Genomic DNA, 15,594 nt, shown 5'->3' with positions numbered 1-15,594 from the left:
AATCCCTTGCTGCAAATTCGTTGTAGATTCATCCTGTATTCCCGTAGAGATAGACACTTGAGCGACATTCTTCCTCACGGCAGCTGGTACAGCATCAGACTTCTCCTGATTAAAACGTGTGGATAATGTGGATGTTGCCACTGCTGACATGGCCGACACGACGCCTTGCTGTAAAGATGGTGCTGGCGTGGTGCTTAGAAATTGCCGTGACTGCGATGGTGCAAGCGATTTTGAACCGCTTGTAACTACAGTGAGAGATGCTTTTGGTTTGTTAGAAGAGGCTTGCTGTGTTGACGGCGAGAGTGCACCCTTGGAATCAGTTCCTTGGCTATCATTGGTTTCCACTGTACGAAATGCCTTTTTACTGCTGTCAGCTTCAATAAAGCTTCTGTCTGCCTCTTTCGACGTCATCTGTGAGCTCTGGCCTTGAATCATTACTTGTCCCGCACTTTGTGCTCCTTGTACCGATGGTGGGCTTAACAACGCCATCGAGTTAAACGTTTCTGTTATGCTAGCATGTGATTCGCTTTGCGCCGGTGAAAGGCTCGAAAACTCTACTGCATGAATGTTTCCTGTACTAACAGCCTGTGGTTCACTTTTTGCCAGAGTTTGACTCGACAATGCTGTTGTAATGAGCGTGCCTGAAGTAGCAGAGATTGAACTGCTGTTTGATTTCTCCTCATTTTCTTGTAATACTCCAGAGCTGTTAGGATCGATAACAGAAGTTGAAGAATGCGTTTCACTTGGAGAAATGTCTGACAAACTAGGAAGCCCTATTAGTCTTGGCGTGACGACAGGTATTTCATCTCGTTCCTCTTGCATCCTGGCAAACCCACTCGACTGTGTATTTTCTGGAGAGGAAGAAGCTTTGATATTCTCAGGCTCCTTAGTTACAACACGTGCGGTTGCTGATGGTGTAGGTAAGACAAAGGAAAATGTCCTCCAATGATCAACATTCTGGTTTTGTTTAAGCTCTTCCGAAGAAACAGACGACGAGGATATATCCTCTCCAGTCTGAGGCGTCGAGTCTCCCGTGTCATTCAAATTAGCGCTGTTACTAGGCTTTTCGCTTTCTAAGATGGTCATTAGAGTGCCTGTTGCTGTGTTGTCCTTTTGCAAAATAATTGCAGACGTGTCAGGCCTGTTATTATTGATACTGCTTGTGGCTATCTCTTTCGTTGGCAACACGAAGCTACGAGCAAAGAGACCTTCCGTGACAGATTTTGCTTCCTCGGGTGTCTGTGTTTGGTGTTGCTCTGATTCACTGGCTAGTGACAAACTCTGAACGTGGTTTCCTGTTGTATCGGTAAGACTGGTTGGCGTCTCTAAACGGGATAGAGACTTAGGAAGGGAGCTGCTTATCGTACTCTGGGGCAAAACGCTGGTTTGCGTAGCCACATCAGTAGTTACAGAAAGGCTTCCTGACGACCCGAGCACAGTTAATAATAATCTTCCTAAGATGTTTGATGATGACACTGCTCCGTTTTCATGCTCATCCGGTGCATCTACGTTTGAGGAGAATCCCCTGGTTTCGGGGATTGCAGAACTGACAGAAAGAATTATTTGTGGTGTGCGATCTGCTCTACTGCTCTTTTCGACGGCAGTGGCTTCCAAAGTTGGGAATAATATGAAAGGTTTGTCCAGCCGCGAACTTGAAGAAACAGGGTCAATTGTTTCAAGCTCATTTTGCGATGGCGACAATATTTTTTCTGTGATTCGCGGAGTTCCAAGAGGACTATTTAAACTCAATATGATCAACGACGAAAAGTCACCTTTTACTAAAGGACTTGCCGAAATCTGAGATGTCTGCACCTTTTCTGAATTCTGTAAAGTCACAGCAGACGATGTCTTCAAACGTTTTGAAATTTGAGACTGTAAATTCAAGCTTTTTACCTCTCTTGCAACTGATTCTGTTTGGACGTCTCCACTCTTCACGTTAAAAGAGTCACTTATTACAACAGGACTTGCCTGAACGTTAGATTTCTGTACCTGCTCTGAAAAATCTGAAACAGCAGTGGACGGTACCTGCAAAGCTTCTGATTGCAGTGATGAGTTGGCGGTCTTAGATGTTTCTATAACGGATTCCAAGGCCTCAGTTTTAACCGTCTGTGAAGGATGGCTAGATAGCACATTCAAGGTCTTCAACCTTTCTATCGATTGTCTTTTCATGCTTGCAACCTCACTTGAGTCAACTGCTACAGTCCGGGCAACTGTCGCCAATGTCTGTGTTTTGGTGTTTTTAACCGCCTTTGAAAGAAGCACCGTTTTCTTAACAGTCACACTACTTTCCGAGAGAACAAGCGTCGACTTGCCACCTAGGACGGATCTGGAATCGTTTAAAGTCAACAACGGTTGCGACATCAATACGTATTGCGGGGTCGTCTCGTTAGCAAAGATGTCGGTTTCAGTTTCATTTGACACTAGCACTGTGTCGTTAGAGGTCATCTCTTCATCCGCCTTACTGTTGTTTGCTATGTCAACAAAACCGCTTCCATTAGAATGAATGTTCCTTACTTTAACTGAGCTTACTGGGAAAAATCTGCCCATTGTGAATGTAGCGTTTTCTGTGTTGCTATCCCTTGCAGCTTCCTGAATGTGCTTTTTGGAAGGTGAATTCTTTCTGTCCCTTCGTGATCGGATTTCTGGTCAAAACAAACAATTTCATTTACATAAGCCGTTTCTAAACCGTTAAGAAGAAAGCGTAATAAATTACTGTAGATCACTGTAGAAACCCAATTTCGTGAGCCACTAGGGGGATGAAAACTAATTTCGAGAAATACGGTACTCGGGTATTTTTGGGTGGGTACGTGCCGCCCAGGTCACCAAAGCAGTGCGCCAGAAAGAATTTGCATTCAAAATAATATCCCGTTCTAGGAACATGTCAATTTTTTAACAACCCATTTTGGCTGCTGATAGTTTGAAAAGTTCGTGTGTTCGAAATATCGTTCCCGTTCTAGGAATCATCTCTAAATGGATACCCCTTCAAGGTCGAGAGCAAAAAATCACGACCCCGTTGGGCGGCACATACCCGTATAGGTACTTTGGGCGAGGACCCCCCCCCCCCCCTCCGGGGGGACTGTATGTCACGATGACCTATTGAGTCTTTGATAATGATCAAAATATTTGGACTGTTTGTCCAGGGGTTATCCGTTACACGGAGCTGATTTTACCTTCTGAAGCCAATACATTCTCTATCAGAGCTAAAATAAATACTAAACGTTCTTACCAACATGCCGGCGCTTCCCATGTTTGACCTTGTACGCTATTTGAGGATGGTAGTCAGAGGAGCGTGACGGTATCGGGTCACACAACACCTCATTATGACAGGAAACCAAGAAGCAGTTGTCCTTCAGCATAAGAGCCAGGTCACAAACTTTATGTCTGCAGCATTCCCTGATACAAGTGTCCATGTCGTCCACCTCGGTCAGGAATTTGAACTTTCCAGATTGAGAGCCGCCGCGCAGAACAACTTCATGGAGAACATTACTGAAGTCACAGGACGCGGCGTGGGCGCGTTCTGACCGCGTTTCTGGTTGGAGCAAGTCCTTAATCACGATCAAAGAGCGGGAACTGGATGGTCCGCCGCGTGACAGGTTCGCGGTTGGACAAGTGAGGTTGCCATGACAATTCAAGGAATAACAAGTGCCATTCTCTAGCAAAGCGACTTCACAACCTCCTGTTCGACAACAAAGCTTTGCACAGTCACCTAAATCCCGCGCTGTAGAGTGTACTAAGAAAAGAACCTTTCTGGACTGTGTAATTTGCCTCACTGATGTCATCCAACACACAACGAAGCTTATCAGAAATGACGCCAGGATCGGTCACGTGATCTTTGACGTCACCTAGTGAAGCACTTTATGGAGCCTTGACGAATGTACGACACTCGTGGATGGTATCTACTTGCATAATGAGCTTTGACGGTGGCGCATTTTTCATTACTAAAGCACTGTACTGCATAACAAATGCTAGACACCATAAAAGCTACATTGCATCTGGACAGATTGCAGCACCTTGAGACGCACTGCTCCATGTTCGTTACATTGTCCTGTCTAGTAAATATCCCTGCATAGTAACCTCCCTTTAATGTCACGCCATTGAAAATCTTAGCATGGCTACATAGTCCTTGCTCAGTTTGGCTTTGAGAGGAGCTATTCGTTGCTACGGTTATCGAATTTCTCGTTTTGTCGCCTTCAACCTTAGGCAATTCGACTTTGAAGCTTGCATTTCTTTGATGGACATCTTCCGGCGTGTAGAACTGCCACCAAAATTCCGAACCGTTAGTTTTAACTTCTACGAAGTCTGATGGGTCGACTTGCGAAACAGGTAGTGTCGCTTCAGGGCCCGTGTCTTCCTCATTGGTGACGTTTGAAATAGAAGAATTTATATTCGAAACTTGTGCTTTGGCTGCAATTGGATTGTATTGTTCCGTATCTTGTGATGAGAGTTGATCTGTATCATTTACACCTAATGCAGCGCTTGAGCTCAAGGGTCCGTTATAGTCCGATGATTTATTCACCGAATATAGCGCTGCCCTTGATGGAAGAGAGATGTTTGGTGGATTCGCCAGCACACCGTTCAAAGTATTCCTTATTCTGTATTCAAGTTGAACTCGACTTCTTTTGACAAAGACAATCCTTGGATTAAACTTAGAGCCACGTACTGCAATTGTTCCACAAGATTTGTTACTATGGCAACGCACAAAATAGCAGTCCTCAGATATCATGAAAGCGACGTCACAGTGCTTTGATTGACAGCACTGCTGAGAACATTCTTGAATGTTTTTGGCAGTTCCATGATTGGTAAATAACCCAGCTTGTCGCCCGAACCTGAAGGAGACATTGGCGAATGGACCACTGTAAAAGCAATCTGATTGGCCCAAGTTAGAAGACAGAGCCCCATCATCGCGAATGAAGGGTGTGTCATGTTGATCTTCAGTTGTTCTGTTGTTGATTTTACCAATATCATGCGAAGTTTCTACTTCCTCGTTAGAAACCTGAGTACTATTGCTGACATCATCAATTTTTACCACTGACGTAAGGCTACTGTTGTCAAGCGATTTCGAAACAAGTGCGTTTACGATTGTTAGGTTCACGTAAGAAATCACTGGTTTGAACTTATCTGTATTTCTCGCCTGAGTGACATCGCACAAATCCTCACTATAACAATCCACAAGAAAACATCTATCCAAGACCATAAAAGTCAAGTCACAACCTACGGTTGAGCAGCAACGAGTCACGCAGTCTTCCTTTGACGAAACTTTGCCGGCGAAGGTGAAATTTCCAGCTTTGAGACCACCTCGTAGAGTAACATTATAATAGAAGTGGCTGGAACAATTTTGCGACTTGTTATTAACACTGTTCTCGACATTTGACTCTGCAGAATCTTGCGATGAGTAGTCTTCGTCAGCTTCGTTAGATTCTGGATATGAAAAATCGATCGTGGAGCCTGTTTCGTACTGGCTAGAACCTGCTTCGTACTGGTTAGAACTTGTTTCGAACTGGTTAGAACCTGTTTCGTACTGGCTCGAATGTGAGTCGTAATCGTTCCCATTCACCAATTCGGCGCTTCCACTCATCCCAGGGTCCGCTCGTCCACTGAGCTCCTCCCTCTCTTCAACTAAATCAGAATTCTTGTGAGCATATGAATCCAAGGACTTACTGCTTAGCGGCACTGCCTTGTAATAATCTGGCTCACCTTGAATCAAACTGTCCCCACCGCTAAGGTCTACTTTGATAGTTAACGAAGCATTCTTACTAACTGTAGATTCCGAGGCGCTTTCCGTCTTCTCTCCATCCACTGCTAAGTAACTGTCGGAAGTTACCGAGACCTTCGGTTTTGAGCCTGCTTTAGGAACCTTGTTACGAGTATTAACTTTGTTTTTGGCTGATACTATTTGATCTGGATCCTTTAATGTCAACTTCTGTTTAATGAAAGACGATTGACTTTTCGCATTATCTATGTTCAGAAGATGAACCTTAATTGTCTCATTTTGCCATTTTTCTTTGTCGCTTTTATTGTTTCCGTTTTTCAGGAAATCAGCTTCTTTTCCTTTCGGCGCAAAATGTTGTCCATTAGTGAAATCAATCTTTATCTTTTCGTTTTCCCACAATTCTGAATCATTCAGCTTATCAAAGTTTTGCGGTATGCTGGTTGCACTGTGGTGTGTCGTAATGTTGGTAGCCTGTGCAACAGTAGGTATGACAGGGCTACTTTCTGTGAAAGGTTTCTTTGAGGATAAGGTGGTTACTGCACTCTTACCCAGACTTACCGCGTGTTGACGACTACCAATGCGAGATTTTGGTTTGTTAAATCGTCTGACGACAAAAACTGCCTTTGTGGAGTACTTGTGCTGATGATACGGGACACTATGGCACACTGATTCATTCGTACAATTAACCGTATAGCACGACTTGTCCAACATAAATGCAATATCACAGTCTGGATCATGGCAGCACACGTCAAGACACTTTTGTATATCAGAAAGTTCACCAATATACGAAAATGTACCCGTTTTTAAGCCATGACGAAGTCCGACATTATGCTTAGTAGCTGAGTGTGGGCACGCGCTGTTGCTACTCTTAAGCCCAGGGTGGTTTATAGAAAGCTTATCTTTGTATACAGTAGAATGTGCTTCTTTAAAACCCAATGAATGGATGTGACGTGTAGAATTAGTATCGTTTTTACTCTTCTTTATTACTTGGGAGTTTTTCTTGCTTGATTCTGTAGGTGTGGCGAGTTGGGTCGCGACAGACTTAGCAGCTGAGTGTCTTGTGGAGTCGTTAGAATTCCTTTCATAACTTTTCAGGGTCAATTTTTCTTTGAAAGTTGCCTTCGAATCAGATTTTCCGCCCGTGGTAGAATGAGTGCTGGACATAGTGGTAAAAGTATGAGATTTAACGCTATCTCTAGAGATATGTTTCTCTGGTACTCGGTCCTCGTGTTGGTGTATTTCGGTCGTCTTATGTTTCCGTGGCTTCGCCGTTTTTGATTGATTGTGTGACACTGGATGCGATGTGGCGTTACCAGTCACGCTTTCTTGCTCTTGACGGTTGACTGAAGCCACTTTACTGTTCCCTGTCGATTTCGTATGTTTCCGCGACGTTGGGCGCGACTTTGCGTTACCAGTCACGCTTTCTTCTTCTTTGTGATTCACTAACACCAACTTACTCTTCCCTGTCGCTTTATCATACTTCCGTGACATAGGACGTGACTTAGCGTGACCAGTCACGTGTTCCTTCTCTTCATTACTACCTCTCCATATATGAGCAATACGCGGTCTGTATTTCCTTATATGCTGTGCTCGGACGCTGCGGCATAAACTCTCATGATAACAAATGACCGAATAACAATCCTTCTTCACCATAAAAGCCAAATCACACTCGTGATTCGCGCAACACTTTTTAATACACGCTTGCATGTTATCAACTCTTCCGTGACTAACAAAGTGTCCCGCGCGAAATCCTCCTAAAAGAGTAACGCCATAGTATGAGGGCCCGTGACTGCAAAGTGAGATCATTTTGATCACTGGTGTCACCACTTGAACCTCTGAGATTCTTGTAGCTGGTATTTTTGGCTTGTGAGCCCTGGTCGTTTTTTCACTCTTTGGATGCAAGACTTCCTTGAGCACCTTTTCGCCGCGAGACAGAATCTTCTTTCCGGCAGAAATCAGACGTCGACCAATCTCCGCGGTATTTCTGTGATGCTCGTTGTTCGTTCTGTTTGCGCTGTGAATCTGTACCATTCTCAAGCCGGTCTCCATTGTGGTTTTTCCAATTTTGATTAGATATTTCGAGATATCAAGAGCACGCTTTCTGTGTATAAGCGACAAGTTCAAAAGGACGTCTAAACGATCGAACTCTCGAAAAGCAAACTCGCTCTGACCCTCTACGCCTTTTGCTGCTGTGTCGCTCGCAGACGTCTCGTACACTTTATACGGGAACTTCGAAGAGCTATAACCATGGGTACTGTTGTTGTTGACTTGGTTACGGTTCTCTGATTGGTCACTCTTCTTTCCGCCACGTGCCTCGGCCATCCTGTGGTCCCCAGCTTTCCCACCGTACGCTCCGGGAGGAGCCTGGTGCTGGTGTAGCGTAACATTGTAAGAGACTGCTCCCGGAGAGTGATGGGAAGAGTTGGTTTGTGTGTGTGGATGGTGTCTGGCCGCATCCGAAACAACTGCGGGAAGAGAGGCGAGAAAGGTATATTTCAATAAACAAGTAAATATTCAAGAAATACACCTCGTTCTCCATCTAAACCTAAGCTTTATCATGTCATTCTCGTCCCTCTTAGCCGGCTGAGCCTGAGCACGAGAAACAAGTGGCTCTAAGGACATCTGATTTGATTGGCTGGATTTGAACAAAGAAACAGCCAATCGAATGAAACGTTTTAAAATCCCAAAACTAATACTACTAGTTAATACTAAATTTTTAAAACGGTTGATTTGACAGGTTAGATTTGAAATCTCCTTTGTTCGACTCCGGCCAATCAATTCATGTGTCCCCAAAGCCACTTGTTCCTCGTGCCCCAGACTCAGCCGGCTAAGAGGGACAAGCGGCTCTGTGGACGAGAGTGGTATCATGTGTGAAAGCGCTCTGTGCATAAATGTTGCTTATCGGTTTTTTGACTAATAAAATTCTCGTGTTTAAAGCCGCTAGTAAGATCTTAACTTAACCTTTTCATTGATATTTCAATTCTTTTAACGATGAGATATTTGTAGCCGCTTAATGCTGCAGAAACCGGGCTTCAAAACAGGGTATGTTTTATTCTAACTTTTAATTTCAGCTTCATTAAATTTCTACTAAATTTGGCGAACTTCACATGTGCAAGAATCCACCATGTCATACGAAAAACGATGACAAGCTTTTTGAAGCATAGGCAATATGAACGTTAAATAAGTGAACTTAATTTCACCCCTTTTGACAAAATAGTAAAAATTAACATAACTTTGACAAAACGCAAGTCGAGTTATTTCCAAATTTCACTTAATTTCCCATAGAGACAATATTTCATAATTACCTTTTCGTCTAATGACGTGTGCAATTTTCGGTTGGTACTGCAACGGCTTCACTGGGACGGTTTGACAAAACTTTCCGTAACAATCCACGGAATAGCAATTGAGCTCCAACATAAGAGCAATTTTGCAGGACACTTCCTTACAGCATATATGAAGGCATTCGCGCATGTCCTTGACTTCCCCTTGATCAGTAAAATTTCCCGCCTTTCGTCCGTACAGCAAGGAGTAGTTGTAGTACACGTGACCATAATGGCATGACGGTGGTGTGACGTCAGCGTGATGGGCTTCAGTGGCGTTTGTCACCTGGCTTTCCTCGACTAACAAAACAGAGTTAAAGATAGTCGTCAATGGACTAGTCGCATACCGTAAATTTCGCTTTCAACACCTCCCCCCCCCTCGTGACAGACTCAGCTGCCTGCAGACAAAAAAAAAAATCCGATTAAAAGTCCCCCCCCTCCTCCAAACCCCCTCTCCAAATGTCGTTCCAAATATTGAAACGAATTTGATCTATTATGAAGTTTAAAGCTTAAATAAAAACCAGTTAATGAAAAAAATTTCGAACACTGCTGTAGCTCATTTCGAAACTTTTCTGCTTATAACACCCCTCGGATATAAGCCCTCCCGTTTATAAGCCCATCCACAACCACTTACGAAGTTGTGAAAGCCCAGGGCTTAGAAGCAGAATTTCACGGTATTCGTTATTTAGCTTGTACCACTCTTTGGAAATTGGCATCGTATAATGATGCAGGCAGCTTCTGTTTCCAATTTGCATTTTGGTTCGCGTCCAGATGACTATCTCAGTCCATGTACACTGTATTTGTATAGATACATTTTGCTGTGCATTCATGCTTAGACTAGGAGTAGATGCTCATTTTTTCCAGAGTCATCCAAGTGGTTGACACGCAAGCGCGCGAAAATTACTCGCGCGTCGTGCCACCTCGAGCGAAATGATACTCACGCGCGCTCGCACGCTCGCTCATTCAACTGACCATGCGAAAAATGATAGACTTCTTGAAATCTATTGCATGCTAATTCCTTTCCTGTCAGCTTTCTAGTATTTCATTCGTGCACTTCGACAGTTAAAATCATAGCGTTGCAGTTCCACTCGGTAGTAATACTAATTATTTTATGTCGCACGATTTTTATACGTAGACCAGTTCTGTTTTACTTTGTCACCTTTCACAGGATGTTGATACCAGCACAAAAACAACGCAAAACATACATGTGAACTTGCGCTACTCACAAAAATACTTATTGCTGTGATTTGCAGAACCTGAACGTCAAAAGTTTGTCCCGTAAATTTCAAACATCAAGCTTGTTTAACAGGGAAGGTGGTCGCGCTTTAAACGGTAAAAACTCCGCTAAGGTATGAGAACTTTCCAATTATTCAGCTTCACTTACTCGCGAAAGTATTAACAAAAACGCTGGGATAGTAAAGTCGCGCACATATATCTTTTTTACTTGATAGCTCAGTAGTTTTTCCCTCTTTTTGTAATCTATGTCCTGTGAGCAAAACCTCAATGAAACAACGAACAAATTTATTATCACGCGTTTTACCTTGCTTTCTATGGGAAACGCTCTGCAATGCTTCGCTGCTAATTGTGGAAGATGCTTTTAGATTCGGAGAAGAAGTAGTCGGCTTGGATAGCGAGGAACTCGATCCAGCCAGCTCGGCCAACATCGTCGCCAAATCCCGGTGACGAGAGTGTGGTTCATTGTGATAAGAAGCATTTATCGAGGCAGTTGCGAAGTGACTGTCTTGACGCCTTGACTTATCAACCTCTTCAAAAGATATGAGATGATATAACCCTGACAGCTCTGACGTGTCATCTCCTTTGTGCCCAGAAGGCAAAGAGGCAGCCGGAATGGCTTTTGAGATATTGCTCTTGAAGACTTTGGTGATTGTTGAAGATGAATTTGGAACTCCAGACGGTTTCGTCGGAAGAAGTGTATTTGCGTTAGACGGTGTTTTCGGAAGAGAAGACTGTTTTGTTTCGAAGACATTGTTTGCTCCATGGCTGAGCGAATGTCCTGCGTTACAAAAAAAAATATTGTTAAGCATTTTGAAATTTAAAGAAAATTCAGTATCATTTAACAAATAATGAAATCTATAGGATATAAAATATCGACAGCGATTGGCTAAATGTCTAATACACCTGTAATGGAAAGATTAAAAGTCATATCGATCAAGTTGAGCCAGAAATCAATAAACTGGCGGCAGGCAATTTAACTCGATCTTTTGATTGGTTTAAATAACTTTGAAATGTAAGCATCCGTAGCACAAATTATAAACTGTTTTTTCTCCAATAAGAAATAAGGAAAAGTACAAAAGCATTAACTGAAATTCCCTTTGCCTTAATCGATCGTTTTAGTTCGCGACTGATTTCTTAAATTTATTCTGCAACAAAGATCTGAAAAGGCAACAAATTGACCGCCGTATTTAAAATTATAACTCGAATAATACTTACGGAGAGTTTTTCTCTTCTGACTTTCCAAACAATTTCAAATTATCACGTATCAAATTTCAGCGACATTTCAGGCATGAAAATAAAGCGGGCTCCCATTCACCACAGCTTACAAAAGAAAGTACTTAACCATGTCTCGCATTTTTCAGACCAGTTTACGCGACAAAGCGTTCGAAAATATTTGGAAAATTGCTGGTGCCCTATTTATAATTAGTGACCTAAGAAATCCATGTTGACTTGGTTAAACAATGAATACTGGTGGCGATTTCTGATGCAGACCAATGAACGCTCAAAAGAAATGTAAAATAGTTCGCCGTGAACAGGTTTCTTGGCGTGTTAAGTTTTAGCGTTTTATAAAAATACTTCAGGCCCAAGCTTGAAATTTCGTCGCCGATTGTCGGATGTCGCTGATTTCTGAGAATATGGCGTTCGCAGTACAATGCTTTCTTTAGTTGATGATTTAAAAGATTACAAAGAGATATTAGATTTCGATTATTCTTGGGACGAGGTGTATCGACACACGAGCTGTGAATCAATGTGCCGTAATGCCCATAAAACGCTTTCTCATTCGAATTTCGGCGAACAGACGGTTGCATCTTAGAACAAAACCATTTCCTAATAACAAAGTGTCAAGGTTGCTTGTTTTCAAAACAAGTTTAATAAAAAAATGTTAAATATTTCGCCTAAGCTTGTCAAACAAATTTATCGCAATGTCTCGTTTAACTCAACAATAAAATAGCAAGCGCTCTTGAAACCTTTGATATATTTACGCTTTTAAATCTCGGAAATCTAACTACGACCTTATAAAAACACCGACACAAATCACTCTTCAGTAATCTCTTAATCGTATAATTCTCAACATCCATTTTCTCTTTAAAATATCAGTGTATTTTTAAGAAACAGGTAAGGAGACTAAAGAAATTCATCAGCTTACATTTGTGCACCACAAAAATCTTCGCATTAAAATTAACAAATTTTGTACGCGAGACGGAAAAGCAAATTCAGTAATTTTTCCAAATTCAGAGTAAAAAGTGAAATATTTGTATCATTTTTTTTTCTTTTCTATCGTAAACTACGAAAAAAGCCAAACTTTTGGTAATTATGTTACTGTTACCTACCTCTGTAATGATGACCTCGTTTTCTCAGAAAAGCTACCGTCGACGTAATGGGTGAACCACCAGGCCTAAGATCACTTGCTTCACACAAAGCAGGGCTTTGACACGTGATCACAAAGCAATGCGAACTGCGCATGTACGCAACGTCACCACCCACGTCACAGGCCAGTCGAATACAAGTGCGCATGTCGGAAACGGGTCCTAGGGCAGTTTGTTGCCCGATTGGAGGAGAAACATCCTGTAATATTTCGCTGTCTTTACAGGACATAACGTTGTCTGTGTGTTGTGAGTTATATTTGAGATCATTGCCTATATTTACTAGAACCTCCAAAGCTTGAAGTTGACGCCTTTGAATAAAAGATTAACGAGGAGGCTAGCATCGGTTTTGGTTGTCTTGAGTGTGATGTTGTTCTGCTCTGCGTGATGACTTTCTTGGGAGGCTCAAGCATTTCTGTAGAGTTCATAAAGACACTCGTTTTGTTCTCAGCAAGAGACTGTGTTTTCAAAGCGTACAGCGTGCTGGGCAAGATAGTTGTTGCTACAGAACTTGCGCGAACGTTCGCGGGGCTTGAACGCGCTGAATGTTCATTTATTTCTGACTGTTTTGGGACTGTTTGGGTTGAAAACGAGTTTATCGCCACAGAAGTCGCAGATATGTTTCTAGTTGACTCGGTATGATTCACATCCTTGCTTTTCAACTCAATTTTCATTTCTTTAGAATGAGGCTTTTGTGATTTAGTTGGTTTGGTCTTTTCCTGCGATATCTTGACCGCATCGTGTGGCCGGGCCTGTGTAGTTTTTCTTGATGTTGGCGAGGCCTTTTCCTTAATACCATTCCGTGACACAGATTGCGCAGTTGTCCTGTGCTCGACTTTAAAAGGAATGCGTGACACAGCCGGAGTGGTCTTTTCACGCGTTACACCCTTTGAATGATACGGACAATGGTGAGGAAGTTGGTTTTTGCTGTCCAACCTTAAAGTGGTTGAGTGATATGGTCGGTGAAGTTTTTCCAGTCGCTTTATCTTTGCGTGGATTGCGTGACATTGTAGGTACAGTTTATTGGTGTCCAGTCCTGTAGGTTTTAACAGGCCTCGCATCTGCTTCGACTTCAAGACTGATTTCTGTAGGGTGACTAACCTTCAGTGAAGACGCTGTAAAATCAACAACAATAAGATACTGTTACTCTCGTCTAGAAAAAAAAACAAATGCCGTTAGAACAGGCGGCGGAAGATTTTAGAAATTAGAGATAGATTAGTCCCAAAGAAATACGCCCCCGGCGGGGCGCGGCGGGGGTCTCCCGGGGGGGGGGGGGGGGGGGGCCCCGCGGGACACGGGGGGGAAAAAAAACAACACGGAAACCGGGAAACCGGCCGGCCAAAAACTCCTTTGCTATCGAATTAAGTATTCTCAAGGTTTTGAATGGTATCGAATGGTCTTTGCGAGCATGCGAGCGCAGCGTTTTTCTTTGCGAGCGCAACCATTGACAAAAGTTAGCCTTGCGAGCAGCGAGCACTTTTTAAAAAAACTACCTTCACTAAAAACCGATCATGCGAGTACTTGTAAAAATATACAAGTACGAGCAAACGAACACCAATTAAAAGTTTTCGAGCGTTCCGAGAAGAAGCCTAATTTTGCGAGCACAGCAAAAATTTTGAGGGACCATTCATGACCCCTTTTTGACGTAAGTATAACGCCATAAGGGTAAGGCCGTGTTGCTAAGCAACTATTCTGAAGTAAATCGCGGGCTCATTCGATGCAAATTAGACAGGATTACGACCAAAAGAAGTGTATAATCTCTGCTGTAATGCGGCGCATGGGTCTTAAGGAGACTTACCGCTGTTCTGAATACTGTGGGGACTAGCGATGTAGGAAAGTTGCAACAAGTACTTGTTATCTTTGGCTGGCATCCACAAACACTGAGCCTGGTTGTGACAGTGGACAGAGAAACAGCGTTTTCCCGCCATAAATGCCACGTCGCACGCGTGTGATTGACAGCACAGATCTTGACACACAGACATGGTGCCCAGGTCTCCATGGTCCACAAATTGCCCAGACTGGTAACCATTAGCCAAAGTGGCGTTAAACACGATAGCACTTCTCTTGCACTCAGTAGAGCTGGATGAAGACCACGAAACATCTAAAATAACCAAAAAAAAAAACATAAATTACAACTGCTCTTCTCGCGCCCTAGCTAGGTAGTTAAAGGGGCAGTATAATGGCGATAACGGAGCTAATATTATGCCTCAATAGCTTCACTCATTCACAAGATGCGCAGAGAACACCAAGGTGAATATATCTAGTGAATGTTTCAAAGGAGAGCAAAATATATTTAGTTTTTAATCTCTCTCCTCCGCAGAGGCCTCTTTCGTGGGGGGAAGGCGACAAAACACGGGTGGAGGAAGGCGAAAACACGCGCGCATACTTTTCACCTCTCCCCGTTCCTCTCCCCATTTCCCAGCCCTTACGAAACACGAAAGAGACCTCTGCGGAGGAGAGAGGTTTTTAATGATTTGCCCATGACACATGGGCAGAGTTTGAAAACGTCTGCCAGACGTTTTCAATTTTTGTTTAAAATCTCATGCCTGTATAACTCATGATAATACATCTTTTGTTACTTTAGTGGACTGTTTAAGTCATTTTTAGCAAAACTAGATCATTTTTTTAAGGTTTCCATTAATATAAATATTTCTTTTGACTTTGACTTTTCGAAGTGATTCTCGGGATACTGCCCCTATAAACTCGCTCAGCCCTGTGCTCATACCCCTTTTAATTTCAGTCAGCGAAGCGTAAATTGTTTTAGCTGTACGCGCTTTCTTTGGGGGCGATGCCGGCTTCAAATCATATCGACATGCAGAAACAAACACACAATACAGTGGAACCCCGATATAACGATCCTCGATATAACGATATTCCCGATATAACGATGAATATTCTATGTCCCGACAAAAGTTACAGTAAAATGTATGGAACGGAACGCCGATATAACGATCCTCGATATAAC

The 15,594-nt window shown here is 42.8% G+C and overlaps 1 protein-coding gene and 1 long non-coding RNA gene across 2 annotated transcripts; both read right to left on the bottom strand.

Annotated features, from left to right (window-relative positions):
* Window positions 1-3,838: 3,838 nt before the first annotated feature.
* LOC144665112 (uncharacterized) lies at window positions 3,839-12,861 on the bottom strand. The gene is made up of 4 exons (XM_078526286.1): window positions 12,597-12,861; window positions 10,571-11,044; window positions 9,016-9,330; window positions 3,839-8,175 (listed from the first exon to the last, which is right to left on the bottom strand). Exons 1-4 carry the CDS (start codon window positions 12,859-12,861, stop codon window positions 3,839-3,841), a joined length of 5,391 nt encoding a protein of 1,796 aa, XP_078382412.1.
* Window positions 12,862-13,161: 300 nt separating this feature from the next.
* Window positions 13,162-14,745, bottom strand: LOC144664832 (uncharacterized). The gene is made up of 2 exons (XR_013572855.1): window positions 14,428-14,745; window positions 13,162-13,744 (listed from the first exon to the last, which is right to left on the bottom strand). It is a non-coding gene; the product is annotated as an uncharacterized LOC144664832 (long non-coding RNA).
* Window positions 14,746-15,594: the final 849 nt, after the last annotated feature.

The sequence above is a fragment of the Oculina patagonica genome, chromosome 9, assembly GCF_052425735.1.
Source record: "Oculina patagonica isolate OP01 chromosome 9, crgOcupat, whole genome shotgun sequence".
Lineage (NCBI taxonomy): Eukaryota > Metazoa > Cnidaria > Anthozoa > Scleractinia > Oculinidae > Oculina > Oculina patagonica.
This window is presented reverse-complemented; position numbering and strand designations above follow the sequence as displayed.